Source organism: Amphiprion ocellaris, chromosome 16, assembly GCF_022539595.1.
Source record: "Amphiprion ocellaris isolate individual 3 ecotype Okinawa chromosome 16, ASM2253959v1, whole genome shotgun sequence".
In the NCBI taxonomy this organism is placed as follows: Eukaryota; Metazoa; Chordata; class Actinopteri; family Pomacentridae; genus Amphiprion; species Amphiprion ocellaris.
In genome coordinates, this window is record NC_072781.1 from 19,020,923 (window position 1) to 19,042,447 (window position 21,525).

The window sequence follows — 21,525 nt, forward strand, 5'->3', positions numbered from 1 at the left end:
TGCGCGAAAAAAGAAGTAACTTACTCTTTACAATAACTCAAGACAGCAATAGTTACAGAAGGGCCAACTTAGAGCAGCTCAAAAATCTTTAATATCCACGTTATCACCTCTTGTGCTGTGCGCAAAATCACAAATACGCAACTGTATGCTTAATAATAAACAGCTAATTTTAAATAATCTTGGCGAGTTTGTTGCGTTTTTTAGACCTAGGTGTTGAGTACTGTGATGCAAGTGATTTGATTTTAGAAGCTACCTTACCAAGTTGCCATGGTCACTATGCACCTTGCAGGGCATGTGCCAATATTTTGAGTGCGTAAAAGGTGGCATTACAAGTACCTCTAAAGGATAGGGATCTGATCACATTAGCAAAAGCAAACTCAAACCTTCTATGAACAAAAAAATCTCTGTGGAAACAAATGCAGTGATATGTTAAGAATTTACAATGATTCCATAGCTTTTGCGCAATAAAATAAGGCACCGGGTTTAATTTAAATGCCTTGCCAGTAATAAACTGTAACATAGAGGCATTAAAACTGATTATAATAATAAATAAAAATAACAAAACTGATTTTCGACCTTGACAGCCTCCAACGAAGCTGAGCACTGACCATCTACAGTTGTGTGCCAGATCTTTTTTTTTAATGCGTAAAACCCAGTCGAAACCAATATGTTTCGGCTTTATGATGGACATGTGTGCTTTTAGTTTATGACAGCATTTCTGCTGTTACCCCTGGAGCACTCTGGTATCAAACACAAGCACATCACCTCAATGAAACCCAACATAAAGCAAAGGTCACAGGAGTTTCCATTGAGATCTCAAGCATTTGATTGGCAAAATCGGGAAGTGACTGCACGGCTGACCGGCGAAAAATAATAAATAATAGTAAAAACAACAGCAAAAAGTTACAAAACGGTCTTCAGAGCAGCAGCCCAGAGTCATCAGTGGTCCTGAATTCTCCCTAATTGGCACAATCCAAGAAAAAGTAAGTTTGAACCCACTCGGGCTATAAAACATCAAAACTATTAACATGAACTGTGGCACTTTACCACACATACATTTAAGTGAATATTACAAAGAATACACAAAGAAATAGAGCTCTGTGAAGAAGCAGGGAGAGAGAGGGAGAGGGTGAAGGACACGCTGCCTGGAAGCTGATTGGACACTTGACAGGCGCTGTTGATTCAGGCGTCCACGGTGCAAGAAGATAAGATAAAAGCCATATAAAATGACAGAGATGCGCATCCATCCCTCACTGTCAGCTGCACATATACACTGTCTGCTACCTCCAGCTATAGGAGAGGACAACTACCTGTCTCTTTATTCGAGCTTCACCTGTCACGACTTCAAAAGTAAGTGCAAACATATCCATGTATCTGGAGTTTAGATCTTCCAGTTGATGTTTTTAAGACAGTGGTGCTGTTGCAAGGTTATTCTGAGTCATTTAAGTATTTAAAGGGGCAAAAGAAAGAATTTGAGTCTTGTGGAAAAGTTGGGAAATATATTTTAAGCATCAATAGCAATTGAAACAAAATGAAAAAGATTGGACTAATTTGAAGGTAGTATTTGGTGTTGTTTATTGTCGAATCTTGCAGATACCAGCTCTCTCTTTAGCGATGGACTGATTATATTCAGCCTTGTAAATAAAAATGTTCTGATTTCCACAGGATGTCTCCAAAAGCCACTTGCGCCCCAGATGACCTGCGCACGTCCAGGGATGCGGTGACGCTCAGCAGGTTTCCTCCAACACTCTGCAGCCCCGTGAAAGAAGCTGGAGACGCTTCAGGACCCTCCAATGAAAATCTGCCTCTAAAACCACTGACTGCCGTTGGAGGGAAGTCGTCCTCAGTGAAGCATCCTAAATCCAGATGTGAGCAGTCCGGACAGCGGGGCAGGCGCAGGATGAAGGCAAACGACAGGGAGCGTCTCCGCATGCACAACCTAAACTCCGCTCTGGACGCGCTCAGAAGCATCCTGCCGGCGCTGCCCGAAGACGCAAAGCTGACCAAGATCGAAACGCTGCGCTTTGCCCGCAACTACATCTGGGCTCTGACCGAGACTCTGCGCATGGCCGACCAGCACGGACACACGCCGGACTACCTGGCGTCAGATCTGAGCAGCCCGGCGAGTGTTTTCTCTGCAGAGTGGGACTCAGTATCACCTGCAGAGGCTGGATATGGAACCACTGACCAAAGCATCTCTTACAAATCTGTGGATGAAGCGAGCTGTAAACTCTTTACAAGAGATGAGTCCAGTGCTTTCCCTGTGACCTTTTATTTCAAATGCGGTGAAAGTGATCTCAGAAATACTTGGCACTATTGACTTTTTATGATCACAGCTGCATAACTGCCTGGTGAAAAGATTATGTTCGAGTCTTAAAAAAAAAAAAAAAAAAGTCAAGAACAAAACCTGCATGGAAAAGTTTTAGGCATGTTGCTTTATCAGTGATATCAAAACTGATCTTAAATGTAAATGATGTGGTTCATATAGAAGACTGTAGTGGCATTTTCTATCTTCAGTGTGTATTTTTTTAAAAAGCACTTAAACTGGGAACCAAACAGAATCTGTTAAAATTACATTTCCAAAGTCGTAACTATGATTTCAGGCAATTTCTATGTGTTAAAAGGCACTGAAATGATCATGTGTGAACTCCCAGTATTTGCAGCAGAATTACAACCACAGACAATATCATTAAAAGAACATGAAGCACAATCAGTAATCTTGGAAGACAACAGGGTTTAAGCTAAACGTATTTATTTGGCAATGACACTCATGTGTTTTTGTGTTATTTTTCCTGTATAAAACTACATTTATTTATTTAATAAAAACTGTAGAAAACATGAAGTTTTTTTTTATTGAAAAGTACTCCGGCTTTTACATTGTTTCATCATTCAAAAGAACATAATGAACAAAGACAAACATGACTAAGACACAGTGGCTGTCATTCAAATCACTTTTAAGGAGAGAAGGAATGAATGTCATCTCCTAGTATTTGTCAATTTTCCTTTCTTAGAGGCCAAACTTAATGTGCAAATGAACATTTTAACATTTAATTCCTTACTGTCCTGCCTACCAGTGACAGCACTGAAGCACAATGTGGGAGTAGAGACCGTTTCATAGTCTTAGGAGTAGCTCGAGTTAAGTGTTGCTATGTCTTGGATTGCGTCATGGCGTCCTGTAGTGGCGTGCAGTCCAAGGCCGAGCTCCGTGAGTGCTCTACTTGGGGAAGACGGTGACCACGTCATAGCCCTCAGGTGGGGTCACTCGCTCACGTGCGTGTTTCTCACAGTAAATCTGGTCCTCCACAAAGAAATGTCCCTTCTGTTTTAGGTTGACGTCGCAGTCTGTGCAGGTGTAGCAGTCGGGGTGACGGAACTTGTCTCTCAACTTCACCACCATCCCCCTGAAGTGAAAATACAAAGATCCCATTAAATATTAGGTTAAACTAAGCTCATGTCTTTGATTCATGAGCTGGATTTAAATGATTCGTTCAACTAAATGGAGAAAAGTATATTCCATATGTGAACATGTCAATTGAAACCATAGACAATAATGTCCTGCTACAACAGATTCAGGAACATGGTTTGGCTCAAGTTCACCTGTAAAAGTTGTCAACCTCAATCAGAGTTAGGGGGAAAAGGATACAAGTTCATGTTCCAGTTCATCCTAAAGGTGTTGGATGAACTGGAACAGACTGTGGCTATGAAAATGGAAGAGCACATTTACTTTCATATCTCAAGGGTGTTTTGGGGACAGACAAAAACGTCAGGAAGCAATTCAACAAATGTCCCAGCTGGATTTGAAATGAGGCTGCATTGTGTGTTTTTAGCAAAAATATGACTAGCTCCTTTTTCATACTTTTCAAGATGGTACAGTTGTTAAAATGGTAAAAAATGAAAAAAACTGATTTCTGAGCTGACACTGCATAGAAAACATTATCCTAAGTTTGAAAACTCTAACAATAAAGCTTTGCTTAGTGAATTGTATTTAAACTAGACTCTGTTCACGTGTACTAATTAAAATGTTTTTTTTTCAATGCATTTTGGTCTTTCATCCACATACAAATGTAGTTTTAGGTCACTGAAAACAGACCTATTTGAAAACTGCTTCCAGAATGAAGATATTTTGAAACGACTTGCAGTGTTGACGCGTTGACAGGGTGAACTACTAAGTTGTAGCTTGTGAGAGTTCACCACCTCCTTTGTTTACATGAACCAATTTTGTTCAATGGCAGACCTGATGCTAATTTTGCTAACAGGACTTTTTACATCTGAACACACACACTATCATTCAAAAGTTTGGGGTCACCCAGACAATTTCATGTTTTCCATGAAAATTCACACTTTTATTTATGTGCTAACATATTTGCACAAGGGTTTTCTAGTCATCAATTAGACTTTCAACACCATTAGCTAACACAATGTAGCATTAGAACACAGGAGTGATGGTTGTCGGAAATGTTCCTCTGTACCCCTATGTAGATATTTCATTAAAAATCAGCCGTTCCCAGCTAGAATAGTCATTTACCACACTAACAATGTCTAGAGTGGATTTCTGATTCATTTAATGTTATCTTCATTGTAAAAAAACTGTGCTTCTTTCAAAAATAAGGACATTTCTAAGTGACCCCAAACTTTGAATGGTAGTGTAGACGTAGAGTTATTCTTCCACTAGTTTGAGGAATGAAAGTGGAGGCCAAAGCCAATCCACACAAATGACTTTCCACTTCCTTGATACACCTTCGTCATTTGCTCTCCGGGCCTGGTAGCTGGCTTAGACTTCTGGTTGGCTGACATGCTGTAGGGTTACAGTTATATCACTAAATGTTGGTTTGGCATGCTTCTCACATCACTGTACTTGTCCCTTTTCTGTTTTTATATGGACTGATATTTTTTATTTTTTTTAACAACAATAGAGGACAAACTCTGTTTTAAAACAAAAAAAATACCTGTGCACATGTAGAGTAGGCAGTCATTTGAAAAATACCTGTTTTACGTAACAGACACTTCTAGGGATACTGAATATAAAATTGTTCTAAAATTAAGAAGAGACAAAAACTTTTACGGAAGTTCAAGGGAAAACGCTCTAATTTAAGTAAACTTAAAGGTAAGACTAAACAGAACGGGAAGCAGCAAGGCTTCAGGAAAACAAGTCTGTCGTGAGATTTTTACTAAAGTACAGCCACAAGGAGGAGACAAACTCCAAAAAGACAACAACAGCTTGGGAACCTCTCTGTTGAGTCACAACATTTGGTCAAAACATGGAAGAGCTAAGAATGTAAAAAGGCAAAAAAAAGTAAGAAAGTAGATGTCAAAAGAGCAGCTGAAAACAGATCTGGGTCAGTGATTGAGGTACGGATTCAGATGAGGCAAAAATTAAATAAATAAATAAACCTCTTTTGTGCAGTGCAAAAAAACCCCCCAAAAGACAGACCTAATCTGTAAAACAGCACTGCCGAAGAATCATAAAATACTTACACAATCCCAGATCCACATTTGTCACAGATGGGTAACTTCTCAGCGTTCCCCACTGATGATCCGATCTTTGTTGTAGGTGCTTTCACACTCCTGAAGCCTGATGGTTTGTCTGAGTCACCTACAAACATCAGATACACAGATGGAAAATGTTAACATACTTTTTAAGATTTCACTGGTTCACAGTGTGGCCCAAAGCCAAACGAAATACTCCAACATTACTAATTGATGAAGATGAAATAAAAACTACTAACTGTACCTGTTTCAAGAATCTCCTGAAGCACCTTGAAAGAAGCCGACTGTCGAGGAGGCTCATCAGACTCCTGGTTCTCCTGCAGCATCTTGTAGACCTCTGAATCTGCTGCTACAGGCGGCCGCTTGCCTGACTTTGACGGATCTGATGGAACTCTACAAAGAAATTATCAGCAGGAGTCAGGATACAAAGCGTCAAAACCTTCCTAAGAGGCAAACACTTTTTCTTTTCATTGACACATAAAGAGTTATGACAGTAAAAGGAAATTAAATGACAGAGCCTTTGCTCTTCAGTGTTTCTCTCAATTATTTCCACTTGTTCTCGGACACTTTTGTATTTGGATTCCAGAAAGGTCACACTTCTGTTTAGTACTAAACAGAATTAAGACCAAAGACTTAACAAGAAAAGCACTCAGAGCGCAGTACTCCACCAAGGCTGCTCAGTAGGCAGTCGACGTAGCATTCATTTGTTGTCATAGTTACAGTGACATTGTGCCGCTATCTCGCAATGATACAGAAATCTTTAGCAAATCTGTGGATCCAGACTGTAAGTCACATCACTGCTAAAATCTAATAAGTTGGTCCTTGTGTTATTTCTGACCTTCCCTGAAAATTTCATCCAAATCCATTATTCCGTTTTTGAGTAATGTTGCTAACAGACAGACAGACGAACAAACGTATGCCGATTGTCACATAATTCCACCGTGTTCCTTGGCGGAGTAATAATGTCAAAAACTTTGTTTTTAATATTGTAGTACAGTTTAAATTGTATTACATTGTCATCTTTTTCTGGTCTTAAAAGTTGCACAAAAGTAATACAACTTTCGTAATTTATTTGACTATGGTTGAGAACTCCTACATGCCTGCCAACAATAACCACACTACTAATGACTTGCAAAGACACATCATCCAGCCTTTAGGGAGCTGCCTCTAAATCTTAAATTTTGCTGAGTAAACTTAGAAAACAGCTCTAGGGAATCTTATTCCAAACTCAAATTAACTGTGATTCTTTCTTTTTAGATTAAACACTGTAAATCTTTAACCAAGTTTTAAAAAAGTGATGAATCAGAGTATTCTAAACAGTCAATCTACAAGTTTCAGTTCAGAGCTGGAGGAAAATCAAAATGTTGTACTTAAAGCCAAATAGAGAGCTGTGTTTGTACAGAAACTATTTTTAAAAGGGCAAAACAAATGTTTCATGAAGGTATGTGTTTCAGTGCTCGTCATATTGACACAAACCTCCATTGCAGAGTCAATGTATCTTCACATGCAACTTTCTCAACAAATTCTGTAACTGCTGAACTTCCTAAAAGATCCATAAAGTGTAGTCATCTGACTTTTTCCATAATGGATATTAATAATTATGAGGCAGAGTGTCTACATATAATTTTTTCTGAAGACCACTGTTTGTTTTCCTTTCCCATGATGACGGAGTACATGCTGCCAAATGTGTCCACCTACAGAAAAAGTGCTGCACCCAGTGTCTGTTGTTAGAGTGCTCCACCTTTTAGCATTACAGTTGAAAATCTCAGGACTTTTTAGAAAACCGCGGGCATTGTCCACCTCATTCATTTTCAGTCAACCAATCACGCGGACAGTAACCGTCACCCTGGTGACCAAGAAAATAGAATAGCTGGTTCTGGCTGTGTCTCTCTATTGTGAGCTGTACGATAGGGCTGCCAGAAATGATGAAACTAGGGTAAATGCTATCCTATTATACAACGGCTGTTAGATAGCGATATGTTGTCAAGATATTGTTGATTGTGGTCACAGAAACAGAACCCATGCACTTCATCTCAGCACTTTTTTGATGGAAGTGCTGGGATGAAGTGCTCCCCAGCACCCAGCCATAATAACAAACACTACATGCAACCATACCGTGATGCTGTCAGTATGTTCATACAGCATGAAAATCACATAAATTAAAACTGAAGGTGCCATTAAATTGTAGAATGGTGAATTTAAATCACAATTTATTGCCGCATTTATACTCGGTGAAGACCCAAGCAAATACCTGCTGAGTCTAGATACGCTGCAGTGAGTAGAGAAAGCATTTTGGACTGGCATATTATTCATTTGAAGTTTTAGTATCGTTTTGACACTCTTCACCAGAGATTTAGTTTAGAAATAATACATAATAATATTTGATCTGGGTCCGTCCTGACTGAACCAAACCCGTCCCTGCTATCATTTGAGTGGATCTTACATGTTGTTGGGGTTGTTGGCTGTAGCCATGGTCTTCACTTCGTCCACTGATGAGTTGAAGTTCTTGATGTTCTCTGAGGAGTACAGACCAGAGGGGCTGTTGTACTGGTTGGTCACAACTTTGGAGCCAAAACCAGTGAAAGGCAGGGCGCTCCTGTTGTGGGTGGAGCCTATGTGTTTCACCTCCTGTAAAAAAATTAATGTTAATGTCTGTTAATGCTTTAACAAAAGCTTTAGAACTGTAGATTCAGAATGTTTGTCAAATTAAAACTCACATACTGTCTGAAACATGCAACACTCGCTGTGCAAACTATATGCAGTGGACATAACTTTTGACATTTTCAGATGAACCTTTATTTTGAAATGTTTTATCAACTTGCATGTGTGAACATACAGTGGTGATTACATGGTTTAGGAATATAATTTAACATGTGGAAACACCCGATCTCTAGAGTTTTTAGCGATGAATTTAATAATGTTGCATCTGCAGACTTGGAAACTTTCTTCAACTGAAAACGCCAAAACTTTCTAATTTTCTTTCTCAAGCTTCTAGTCCGAAAACAAAGTCACATATAATTTAACAGGATAATGCGTGACTATGGATTCTGCTTTAATTATACCTAACCAGCCAGAGACAAGCATGTCATGGCCTGTCATAAAAATGGGCATATAAATACCTCCAAATCTAGCTCATGCTTCACAGTGGGAACACAGAAATGCTTCCAAATATAGCTCATGCTTCAAGCATCTGACATCTAAATTGCAGAATACCCCAGAGTCTGTGCAAGCAAGTAAACTTGCAAAAAGAAACTGGCAGGGACCAAAGTTACAACAGCCTAAAAAGCATGATAGAAATGTTTGAACAAGTAAAACAGTGAAGACACATCAAACTGCCCGATTCCAGACAAGTGCTTGAAACGTGTGTTATTATGTGCGTGAGAAAAACGCACAGCAGTTGTGACCTGCGAAGCACACAAGGCCTGAACACCGTTTCCTACATGAATTCACACATTGGCCTCAACTTTCCACTCAGCGGGCAGGAACTGAGGCTTGCATCAGAGCTTGGCTGATAAACTACTGTCTCCTAGGAAACCTCCTGTTGGGAAGTAAACAATGACTTCATAGTTGGCAGTGTGAAGAAAAAATCCCACAAGCCTTTGCAGGCACAGTGAGCAACGAACATTCAGGCTTTCAGAAAGTCTGTGGCTACCTTTAAATGGGATTTCCCGATTTCACTCTAAATGACAGAGTTGGAGTAATTTTATAAAGGTCAAGTACGTCCTACATCCAGCTTTGATGTTCACACACACCCGAGGCTCTGATGCAAGATTCATCTTGTACGGATGCGTTTTCCCTTCCTCAGACGAAAGCGGCGACCACAATTTAGTTTCTGACCTGAGGAACAGAGGAAGGAAAGAAAAGGCTTGAAAGATGCAATGAACATGTAATAATTCTACACAAAGCAAGTTTAAATATAACAGGTTTGAATTTTTATTTCTATTTCTGCATATGAACAGCTACAAACAGGGCTAACAGGGCCCTTGCAGGTATGTTCTAGTGCTTGGCGTCTCTGCCATTCACCACACCCTTCATGCATTCAACGCAGTCTTTCTTAACGAGAACAAACATATTTGCTTCAGCTTGCCTGATGAATCCACTTCAACATTGTTACTGCTTGAAATCATCAGCTACTAGAGAGGATGATGTAACACAGTGAAATGACACAGCTTACAGACACTTCTCTGAATCAAGGAAAACAAAAAGACAGATTCAGCCCTCAAACAGAATGAATAAACATAGTGTAACCTGCCGAACACCTGGATTGCGGTTGAGGCGTCTCAAATTACTCACTGATTTTCAGGCCTGTGACTATGCAGATCAGACACATGTTGATACAACTCACCTGTCTATGGAGAGCACCATTTCCTCTATGCAGCCCTTGATCTTGTTCTGTGCTTCCAAGTGAGTCATGTTCTCTGTCGGCTCTCCATCGATCGCCATGATTATGTCTCCGACGCAAAGGTTGGCTTGGGCTGCTTTACTCCCGGGGTTGACCTGCATCACAGGAGGCATAAAGTTTAGAAAAGTAACTTTTGGGGCAGTACGTGACCACAGACTGTAAGATGTTAAAGTATTTGACACATTTTAAAATGCATTTTTGAAATGTTCTTTAGAAAATGAACACAACTTGGGTGTAAAATAGTAGCCTGAAATGCTATTTTCTCTTCAGGGCTTAGTTCTTCTGTGATACTGTTTTGACTCTGACCTTCAAGAACCTCAACACACATTTCTTTGTTTACAGTGAACAGAAGCAAAGCCACTTGCAGAGAGGTGTTTTCATTCAGACAGTCGCTCTGTCCGAGATAAAGGCTTGGAGCTCAGAGAGAGAGAAAGAAAGAGTGGCACAGTCCAGGAATTCCTAATCACTTTTCCATGGGTAGAGTGGACTGACCGTAGGAACAACATTTACAACAGGAACAGCAGCCTCCACTCAGGCAAAGTACACAGTGGAGAGTCATATTCTGGCTGATCAGAGTATCATAATATGAGATGCTTCATAAAGTTTATGTTTTACCAGGCAGGCTGTTGAGAAGCAGCACAAAGAGCAGAAACAGCTGTGAGCCAGAACAAAGATGCTCAGGGGTGTCAGAATTAAGAAGAGTTTAGGTTTTACACAGCAAATTATGTTTTCAATGAAGTAAGAAACCTAGTAGATAACATATAAGAGCCTTTCTATAATACATAGTATTACAACTTTTACGTCACTGTACATGACGTAAAGGCGACCGTTATGAAAATAATCACAGAATAACATAAAGTTCAGTATCTTGTTTAATATAACTGTGGTTCATGTAGGACATTATTTACACAGCTCGAAGTAAAACACTGGCTAACAGGTCATTAATATCGTTAGCTCACCTAAAAGTACAATAAAAGCACATTAACGTTACACAGTTAGCTAACGCTAGCTAAAACACTCAGGTATCTTCAGTTAACAGCTTCTAACTGAGTTTCTTTCAGTTTCTCTGTAAAGTCGAGAGGAAACAACGAGGTGAGTTTCAGTCCAGGTGTGGTTCCACTCAAAGAACAAGTAGCGACTAAACGGTGAAACTAACTTACCCGGGAAATAGCCAGCGGCTGCTCGAAGTCCTTCCCCCCGACCAGCCTGAAGCCCCAGGGCCCCGGACCCTGAATCACCACCCGGAGAGGCATAACGTGGATCTCTCTAACGGCCGACTGAAGTTCAACCTGTATCTGTAGATCAGCCTCAGATCCCTGCTTCACTTCCTACTGCTGTGACATGTGCAGTAATGGATGGTCATGAGTGTGCTGCTGCCTGCAGCTCTCAGCATAGAGGAGGAGGACCCTCAGGTTAGTGCTGGACGAATAGAGGTGGAAGTTTCCTCGCTGATAAGTGAGACACTGAAGATCGTGTATTAAGTTGATGGATCACTCCGTCATGTGTAGGGGAATGTTAGACAAGCTCCTCTTAAGAACAATACACTGGATAGACTTTATTTTATTCAATTTTCACATCATAAAATACTTTGAAGATAAATTCCAAGAATGTAGTTTATTGTTTTTATTGTCAACAAATGTCACAAAAAGAGCAAAACTATTTAGGTAACTTCTATTTAGGAATACACAATGTAGGATTTTTGTTGATATCCAATAATTACCAGCTAAATTTGGCTAATACTGAAAAATGCACGTATTTTTTTTACATGTAATTGCAGTGAACATTAAGTCTCCCCTGTGGTAGAACTAATGTATTATTACACGGCGGAGTTATGTGACGATTGGCATTGGTTTGTTTGTCTGTCTGTTTGTTTGTTAGCAACATTACTCAAGAAGGGACCAACAGATTTGGATGAAATTTTCAGGGAAGGTCAGAAATGACAAAAGGACCACCTCATTACATTTTGACAGTGATGTGGCTTATAGTCTGGATTCACGGATTTGTTAAAGATTTCTGTATCATTGCGAGATAGCGGCACGGTGTCACTGTAACTATGACAACAAGTGAACGTTACATCAACTGCCTGCTGACCATCACATGATTGCGATCCTACTGCAAATCGACTGCTGCGGACTGATCAGGACTTATCCGTCGGAAATCATACAACGACTGCGCAACCATGGCGGAGTACTGCGCTCTCTGAGTGTTTTTCTAGTTCTGTTTTCTATTATCATGACGGTCCACCGATGGTCTGCAGGTGAAGACCAAGTAGTAACCCACAAGGCTGAAGAATGAAGCCAGCATAGTCAAAAACTGCAGTTCCTTGAATGTCCTACAAAAGTGAGTCAATCCCCACAGACCACTACGTTAAAACTTCCAACTTTACTGTGCATCAAGGCTTCAAGTTGCATAACGAAGGGAATGGCCACTTTGGTGACAGACCTAAACATACCATATTATTTTTATGCAACATTTTCCAACCAAACTCTTAACCTTTAACCTGAAAGGCTTTCTCTGCTAGTCAGTGCTCATTTTGGGCCTGAGCCTTTACTGACCGATACCAACTATAATGATATGATATCGCTGTGCATCATTAACTCTATAGTCTTAGCAGCCAAGGCTTAAGATATCAATTCTACAGCAGAACTCTAATAAAAACTACAGTAATAATGAGCCACACCGGTGCGCTGGATGATGGCGTTACATTTCATTTGTATTGAAAAATGCTATCCAAATAAAGCCCGACTGACTGATCGATAATTAATGTCACTGAGGTTTGATATTGATTCTGCCTCACATACTCCCTCCAGCTGCTGTAAATACTCACTAACCAAATCTGTATTAATCTACATGATAACATCTGTAAATAGACTCTGCCCGGTGCACGCTTTACTTGTGTTTGAGTAATTTGTTCAAAATAAGCCAGCTGTCATAGAAGATTTATTAAATGCTTAAAAATGTAAACCTATACTTGTGTGGCCAGTTTTTAAAGATATATATCTTAGGTAGGAAAAAAAGGCTTGGGACTGGATGTCACAGACAGTTAGAAAGTAACTCATTGCAGCTTTTGGTCTTTTTAAGCAGTTTGTTAACAATAAGAAGAAGAAATGAAGGACTAGACAAAGACTTTAAATTGAGAGTAACACTTCCAGAGGGTTACAGACACAGAGCTTATAAAAATACTTACAACATTTGACAATAAATGGCATAAATTATCATCAATACACTTAAAAACACAGTAAAACAACGAAAAAAAAGCAACTCAAGCAATGAATGGTATGTAATGACCGCATAGTGAAAACAGAGCGGAGTGGTGCCTCACCTCTTTTCCTGCTCTCTGATGAGCTCCACTGTTTGTTTTAGGATGTCGGCCTGCCTTACGTCACCGTGTTATGTGCAAACTTACCATTTATGGTCGATTCAAATCCCAGGATGTGGAATGTGCCGCTCCCAAAACCTGAATTCCTGTCAGAGGATTCCTGCTGAAAGTGGAGAGAAAAGGGACCCAGACAGAGGGCCTGAATGAAACACGTCCTTTCTTGTGCATCCTTCAAAAGCCCCTCAGCTCTGCCAGAGAGGTCTGAGAGGCTGTTTGTTTTAAAGAGAAGCCCTCACAATGTGTTAGATCAGTTCAAGTGGAGAGTGGAACTGCTACCGACTGTTGATGCTGTAAAAACACATCTGTCAGCATCATCACCTTAATGGGATTTAAACCATCCAACACAGATGAACATGATGTTGCTGAACAGGAATCTGAGCAGCAGCCACAATTATTTATGTAGACCAGGGGTGTCAAACTCATTTTAGTTCAGGGGCCGCATACATCCCAATTGGATCTCAAGTGGACCAGACCAGTAAAATCACAGCATAATAACCTAGAAATAACTCCAACTCCAAATTTTTCCTTTGTTTTAGTGCAAAAATGTACATTCTGAAAATATTCACATTTAAGGAATTATCTTTTTACAAAACATCATGAACAACCTGAAATTTCTGAAGAAAAATAAATTCAGTTTCAACAACACTATGCCTCGGTTTATCATTTACACATTACAACTTACAGATCATAGAGTGTCTACAAAGGAACAAAACATTTAGTCACAGGTATTTGGAACTGAATGACATGGTATTTTACTTTTAAAAAGACAAAAAACAACAAAAACAGGACAAAATATTACAAAAATGAGACACAAAATGACAAAAGTGTGAAGCAAAATGACAAAAACGATACAGAAAATAAGGAATAAAGTAAAACACAACCTTAAAAAAATGAGACAAAAACACAAGCGAGACCAAAAGGAAATACAAAACGACAAAAATGAGAAACAAAATGACAAAAACGTGAGACAAAGGATAAAAGTTAGACCAAAAAAGACAAAAAACAACAAAAACAAAATGTTACAAAAATGACACAGTGACTAAAGAACAATGAACAATCTAGTATTTTACTTTATGATTAAAACAACTTGTCAAGATCTAGGAATTATTTTAAATTTACAATTTTATAAATTTACAATCTGCAGTTAATGTCTTCTCTGTAATTTTTACACTCTGAGGGCCGGATTGCACACTCTGCAGGGCCGGTTTAGGCCCGTGGGCCGCATGTTTGACACCTCTGCTCTAGACTGAGATTACAAGCTAACTTTTTAAAATTTTTATTTTACTTTTTTACCATCTTTACTTGGCTATATTGTAAATGTAAATGAGACCCTCAGAGTATTGAATTTAATCAGAAGCTAAAGAAATTAATTGTAGCATAAACTTGTACCACCGTCCATTGTGGTGCTTGTAGCCTGTTTAATGCCCTGGAGAAAATCCTCTTTCAGCCCCCACAAGACAAAACCAATTCACCTGCTTGGTTTGAAGCCTGGTTTTATAGTAGACTTAATAATGTTGCACAAACCAGAAAAAATGCAACAGTATGCCTGTGAAACTACATATTCCCAGTGCTATGAATGAATTGTGGTTTACACGGTGACACGGTGTAGCAGTGGTTAGAAATGTTGCCTCACAGATCAAACATCCTGGGAATTTACAGGTCACCTGGGGCCTCTCTGTGTGGAGTCTGCATAGTTTCCCTGTGCCTGCGTGGGTTTTCTGTGCCCAAAGACATTCATGGTAGATTATGTGGTGATTCTAAATTGGCTGGAATTTTGAGTGAGCACGATTGTTTGTCTGTGTTGACCCTGGAATAGACCGGTGACCTCTTCTGTCCAGGGCGTACTCTGCTTTTGGCCCTGTGTCAGCTAGAAAAGATTTCAGCCTCCCATGATCCTCTGCTGGATAAGGAGGGTGTAGCTAATGGATGGATGGCTGGTAGCATTCTGCAGTGTGAATGATTGCATCAGTACTGTACAAAGTTAGAGATGCACCTTTTAATAGATTCCCCAGCTCCATCTAAATTTGGCCTTCCTGTGGAAAGACCTGAGGTGACAGCAACCTACAACGGCCCCTGCTGATATCATACTTCTGAGCTGGCGACCTTACGAACTAGAATGAGGGCGTCCTTTTTGCCAAGGTTAACTGACTCACACAGTGATATGATACTGAGGTGATGTGCGATACACGTGTGATATAATATGTGCAATTGTCAGCATTCTGAATGTTTTATTTTTTCTGTGGGAGCCCTGTGCCAGCAAGATGCCACCCTGGCTGGCAGCACTCAGCCTAAACAACGTGCTACATCAAAGAAAAAAAGATTATCAGATAACAAACTGACAGCTGAGTGGCAAACGGCTCCACCTTTGGCTCCACTTCACAGCCTTTAAAATCATTCACATGCAAAGTTTGCACATCTCCTTGCTCAGAAAACATCACGTTGCCACCAGAGTCTTCTTTATTCAGGAGCTGAGACAAGGAGCCATACTCCTGGAGCTATATCTGAACCGGAATGCAATAAAAACTGTAATATTAACAATTAAAAGAAACAACTGTTCCACATTTTGAAAAAATCTATTCAGACTGATGTTAATAAAAATGGGGGCTGCACAGTGGGTTGGGAGTCAGCTAGAAGATCCCCGGCTCGTCTCCCAGTCTAGGCCTGGGATCTTTCTGCATGGAGTTTGTATGTTCTCCCTGTTCTCTCCGGGTTCTCCGACTTCCTCTCACAGTGCAAATCATGCTGAGGTTAATTGGTGATTTTAAATTGTCCGTAAGTGCGACTGTTTATCTCTAGTTTGCCATGCAGACAGAAATATTTACGAGATATCACTTTCTGTGCCACCTCAGTGTGAGTAATGTTCTCAGCATGTCCACCCCTATAAAAACTGTCTGGCTCCATCACTGAGTGTTACAATTCCAGATGACTAATGTACCAACATAAGCTTAAATGCAGCAAAACCTTTACCTCTGCTATCATTCAGGTCTTTGCTAGAAATCAAAACAGGTAGAACACCGAATGGTTTAAATGGTTTATTAAATATTGCATAATACCGAAGTCACAGCAGTGTATAGTATTTTTATTTTAATATTGTCAATGTAACAGCACTGCAAATTGAAGCAAACAAACAAAACCTGTTGCAGGTTGTGCGTCTTATCAAACCAGTCCATTTTTATGATTATTAATCATTATGTTGAAGCATCGTGTCACACTTTTAGGTACTTGTACAGTAACAGACAAGTTCTTAGTAAATGTTCTCCCAACATTTACTAATGGGAAAACCATGGTTACATTAAATATGTCATGGATACATTTCAGTGACAAAAAAATGTAATGAAAATGAGGCACAATTTTGTATCTAACATAAGGCATTATGATTCTCACAAATGGCAGCGTAATGTTCAAACGCGTCAAACTTTCTGTGCTCAGTAACGCTCCACTCTGTGCTTTGCCAAAAATCTTTCAGGCAAATAAACCACTGCAAGGGACAGAGAGCTCGATGTGACACTCTCATTGCTCGCAGTCTATTTTTTATTTTACATATTTACAATCCTTCTTGTGCCGTACTGCTTTTTTTTTTTTTTTTTAACATATTACGTGTACACTGCCTGCACCACATTCATATATCCATACATTCATACATCCTGTGACGTTTTATGGAGCACAGAAATCACAGAAACAGGATTTACTTTGTGTTTCAGTGACTGATTATTTGCCTGCTGTATATTGTGTTAGAGACAGAAAACCTATCTCCCTTTGTTCCATCACGGAAGAAAAACTATTTTAACAAGGCTGCAGGTCAACAGACTCCCAACCAGTCAACACATTCATGAGGAGCTGCAGTTACAGAGGAACAAAATGTTTAGCCAGCAGTGGAGGGAGAAAAAAAAAAAACATGCTTCTGTGGTGGAACAAAATACGTGAACATTATATCAGTGCTATACAGGCAAACCCACAATGCAGTGTATTATATTACGTGTTTTATCTTGCTGAGAAAATATCCCCCTGCTGATGTTGGCAAAATAGTCAGTGGTGATCTGAACAGGAAGAAACAAACCTGATTTAATAGTAAATGTCAGTGGATGAAACACTGATTGTACTGAATTTGGTTAAATTAATTCATCAGTTACTAAACTTCATATATGTGTTACATTTCAGGTCAATGTTTATTATCACTGCACAACTGTAGCTACACATTCTGGTGCAAAAACAAAGACACAGTCAGCATACACTTCTAGATCTATGAGTCTCACTGTCTTATATTCCTATAATTCACATTATGCTTCAGATTTGATGTGTTCAGACCATCATAAAGAGCTAAACAAAAAGATAGGACCACTGATGGTCTGGCAACAGTATCTCAGAACTGTATCAGCAGGGAAATGATGATAATCTTTGCACGCAGCTTCTTGGAGCTTCAAAGTATCTTACTTTAAAACACTTTTCTTAGCAATTGCTTTACAAACTACACCCATCTGCCGCACCGTGCAGGTCATAACAAGCAGTAAGAATTACTTGCAAGTACTACTTGACAGCTCTGCCAGGACTGATGAGCAAAGTGCAGAGACTGATGACAACAAGGAATTTGATGAAAAAATAAGCCAAGAAAAACAATAGCTATCATCTTTCTTTGTGTGTGTGTGTGTAGAGGATGCATTGTGATGTATGGGGTCTGTTATAGGATCTACGGTGCTGGAGATGGGGGAGCTCTGTACTCGCAGGAAGACGACTCTGATGCTTTGATAGCAGAATTGAAAGTAATCTCCCATCAGGGTGCTATTGAAGTTCAAAGAGCAGCATTAACCCTGTCATTACTTCTGTTTTCTTTAAGCTAAAGGTGCAGATATTGAGGTGGTGGCTGATAGTGTTTCATGCTCCAGTCTGATTTTACGGTGCATGCTGTACTGATGCTGACCTTATAGTCATTACATATGAAAGTATGTAGCCATATTTGGAAGGCCTCTTAAAGTTTTCTGTAGGCATTTACACGTACATATACAGTCTTGTCAGTAAGGGCATGGTTAAAATCTCAATATGCTTTTAAAAATCATCATGACAATATTCTAAGACACCTCGTCGGCTTTCACTTAAACCATCAAATAGCTTTTGGTCATCGCTGATTAATCTGCTATTATCGTGTTAGGTGGGATCTTCCTAAATGACCAAATAGGAAGTTAAGTGCTACCACGCCTGTCCAAAGGTTGGACTGAAGCCAGGCGTCTACCACCAGCTACCTTACAGGCATCAGCAAACACAGTTTACTTCTGTTTCGACAAATACATTGTTTGTGAAAATACAGGGTGTGTGTCTACATAGTTTCGCTTCACTTTTTTGAGACATGCAACACAGTCCATGTGGTAACTGAGGAAAAGAGAAGCTAACAGCACACAGCAACACTTTAGTGTTTCTAGTCATGCACAGGACCGTGTTAATAACTTCTGTATAAGAACCTTTGGATAGAAAATAAAGGCAATACTGAACTGGTATCTAAAGCATCTGGGCTACACTGAGTTGTGAATACAATACTGATTTAATAACCATTCAGAAAATAGAAAAGAAAGCAAAACAGGTATGTCGGATCAGTTTCTAAAGGTGCTTCGTACACAGGGCTTAGTATATCTAAACTCAAAAGGACACTGATTTTTAACAGTGTTCTTTCTAAACTGACACAAACGTCTGTTTCACAGAGTCAGAGAATGACATTTAATTTCACGTCTGCATTGTAAGTTGATCCAAACCCTTAAAGTTTTATTTAGACAAAAAAAATCAAAAGTATGTGATTTCTTAAAATTTTTGAGATGCATGGTCTGCATCACTCTTTGCCAATCACGTGTAACACCTCTGCTCCTGAAAGGTAGCTCATGACAAACAGCTCAACACATATAAATACATTCTGACTCCTTCAAGGTCCACTTCTGGTAATAAGATCCACTCTTTGATCCATACACTGCTCTGCTGCCGGCCTCTACACTGAGGTGCTACGTAAACACTTGTAAAATCACATGGAGAAAATGGAAGCTATTATTTGTACAACAAAAGCTAATTTGTGGAAGGTTTTCACAGAGAAATTCCTTGTGTGGAGACGGACGAATTCTGTCAAGAAGTGTGTAACATGTGACCAAGGTGTGCACCGTACTGAGGTTTGGCCAGTGAGCTGTCCCCGTCTTCGCCTCTTGCAGTTTGACATACCTCAGGCCGAACTGATCACTTTCCCAGACAAAATATATTCGCCTGGCTAAATGACTATTCTAACCAACAGCCATGTGCGATAGTAATGACTTCCCAAGCTTGACAGGCAACCATGTGTTACAGCCAGATTAGATATCTTTACAGTTTCACCTCCTTCACGTAATTCCCAGGGAAAGTCCCAAACTGTTTTGTCCTCTTTGACGTACCTGTAGAGAAAAAAAAAACACTGATCAGGGAGAAGAAAGGAAAGGGACTGTCGCTGAGATTAAGTGTTAATGTGAGGCTAGTTTTAGTAGAAAAATAACCTCTCTGAGCTTTATTTAAAATTCTGTAAAATGCCTTCTTATGTGCATTGCTTCAGTCCACTGCTCTCCTTCTTTAGAAATCCTGTATCAAAAATAATGTGACACAGTGGAAATGACTCTACTTCTCCAGGAGGCCTGAGCATGCACATTGCACGCGTGCAGTCCTTTGCTCTCATTTTGCAGAAACCCTATATGGATTAATGTGACACAGTGAGTGTGACTGCAGGTCTGAGGAATCTATTCGGAGGCCCGCAGCACATACCGACGAACCAGCCGTCATCGCATTTCTCCATGACGCTGACGAGATCCCCCTCCTGCAGCTCCAGCTCGTCTTCGTTCTGCGGCACATAACTGTACAAAGCCTGGAAACTGGAGCAGCACACAGCAATAAATTGGCAAACGTGCATAGCAGAGGGGACACAATATGTGAATGTTGCCTAGAAATATTTTTAAAAAACAGTGTGAAACTGAAACCGAAACAGATCTTACTCACATTCCACAGCTGAGACGGCTTGGCTCCGGGCTGCTGCTGTGGGACTGGGGTTGCTGGGAAATGATGAGAGATTGTTTACTGGGGTGGGGGTGCAGTCTGAGGACAGAGTCATTATGGTGGTGGGACAGGGTGCTGCAGTACCTCACCGAGGTCTCAGCTATATTCAAGATCTCATTACACACTGCCTCCTAGTAGTGGTAGCAGTCGTCAGAGAAAGACAGACAGCGAGTCCCGGTGGAGGCCGAGGTGAAGTTGAGGGGGGATGTGAAGAGTTAGAGAGGGAGAAAGGGAGGGCGAAGACAGGAAGGTGGGTCCGGTAAGTAGCAAGGCAGAAAAGGAAGTGATCCGTTAAAATTCGGGAGGAAAAGTGAAGGGGATGTTGGTGGAGCCCAGGAGAAGAGACATGAAAAGGCAGGACACCAGAGTGGGAGCATGTAGACAGGAAACATGAAATATTAGTTTTTAGTTACTTTTACAGGATACTAGTCAGTATGAGCATGCAGAAATAAAGGGAAGCAGGTATGTATAGCTTAAAGGAATAGTTCAACATTTTAGACAGTACTCTTATTCACTGAGAAATAAATGAGAGGGCTAATAATACATTTACATCTGTACTGCCAGTATGAAGATGGAGCCAGTAGCTGGCTAGCTTTGCTTTACATAAAGACTGAAAACAACATAACCGTACAAACAAACAAACAAAGCTGGCTTTAGAAGTATATTGATGAGATAATAGCCATTTGAAAAATAACACATAATGATGAAGGTAATTAAAGTAATTAGCTCTATATTGTTGTTTTTTTTGTCATTTTTTAAATCTTATGTCACAGCATCACAGACATGAAATTCAAAGACATCATCCAGTCACATTCAACAATCTTTGCAGCAGGCTTTAGTTAATATGCACTGAAATTTAGGGCTGTACAAAAAGCCATATTCAACATAGCAAGCTTCCTTTGTGTTAGGTGGAGATAATGGGTGTCACAACTGACATACTGTTCTATCACTCAGTGACTCTCAATGTAGCTGCTTATTTCTAACAATGACAGCTGCACTTTAAAGCTCTGAAACTTTACACATGACACTCAAGAGGTGCATAATGAAGGATGCTTTAGTTGTGACCAAATCAAAGTGAAATTAATGTTATTATTATTGATTGAATATTCCCCAATGCCAACAGACTAATCAATTTCTAACCCGTGTTCCATTAGCTGCAGCACCAGCACATGAAGGCCAGATATAAAAACTGCATTTCTGCATCACAAACAGT

The 21,525-nt window shown here is 39.9% G+C and overlaps 3 protein-coding genes across 16 annotated transcripts in view; 1 reads left to right on the top strand and 2 right to left on the bottom strand.

Moving 5' to 3' along the window:
- Positions 1 to 1,254: 1,254 nt before the first annotated feature.
- On the top strand, positions 1,255 to 2,624 carry neurog3 (neurogenin 3). The gene is made up of 2 exons (XM_035951349.2): positions 1,255 to 1,350; positions 1,666 to 2,624. The coding sequence occupies exon 2, from the start codon at positions 1,667 to 1,669 to the stop codon at positions 2,318 to 2,320; it is 654 nt and encodes a 217-aa protein (XP_035807242.1). The 5' UTR covers positions 1,255 to 1,350; position 1,666; the 3' UTR covers positions 2,321 to 2,624.
- A 111-nt stretch (positions 2,625 to 2,735) lies between these two features.
- On the bottom strand, positions 2,736 to 11,296 carry pdlim1 (PDZ and LIM domain 1 (elfin)). Its single transcript, XM_023277094.3, has 7 exons — positions 11,050 to 11,296; positions 9,833 to 9,984; positions 9,240 to 9,324; positions 7,931 to 8,115; positions 5,732 to 5,880; positions 5,476 to 5,593; positions 2,736 to 3,401 (listed from the first exon to the last, which is right to left on the bottom strand). Exons 1-7 carry the CDS (start codon positions 11,140 to 11,142, stop codon positions 3,215 to 3,217), a joined length of 969 nt encoding a protein of 322 aa, XP_023132862.1. The 5' UTR covers positions 11,143 to 11,296; the 3' UTR covers positions 2,736 to 3,214.
- A 4,991-nt stretch (positions 11,297 to 16,287) lies between these two features.
- The window catches only part of LOC111573102 (sorbin and SH3 domain-containing protein 1), a 45,982-nt gene continuing 40,744 nt past the window's right edge, over positions 16,288 to 21,525 (bottom strand). For 10 of the 14 annotated variants that reach the window (XM_035951367.2, XM_055018277.1, XM_055018275.1 and 7 more), the window contains 3 exons: positions 20,256 to 20,443; positions 20,025 to 20,131; positions 16,288 to 19,663 (listed from right to left, as the gene is read on the bottom strand). In XM_035951367.2, coding sequence (XP_035807260.2) covers positions 19,596 to 19,663; positions 20,025 to 20,131; positions 20,256 to 20,443 — 363 coding nt within the window. In that variant the 3' untranslated portion in view covers positions 16,288 to 19,595. The remainder of the gene's footprint in view (positions 19,664 to 20,024; positions 20,132 to 20,255; positions 20,444 to 21,525) is intronic. The other 4 variants (XM_055018283.1, XM_055018285.1, XM_055018282.1 and 1 more) reach the window with 2 other exon arrangements.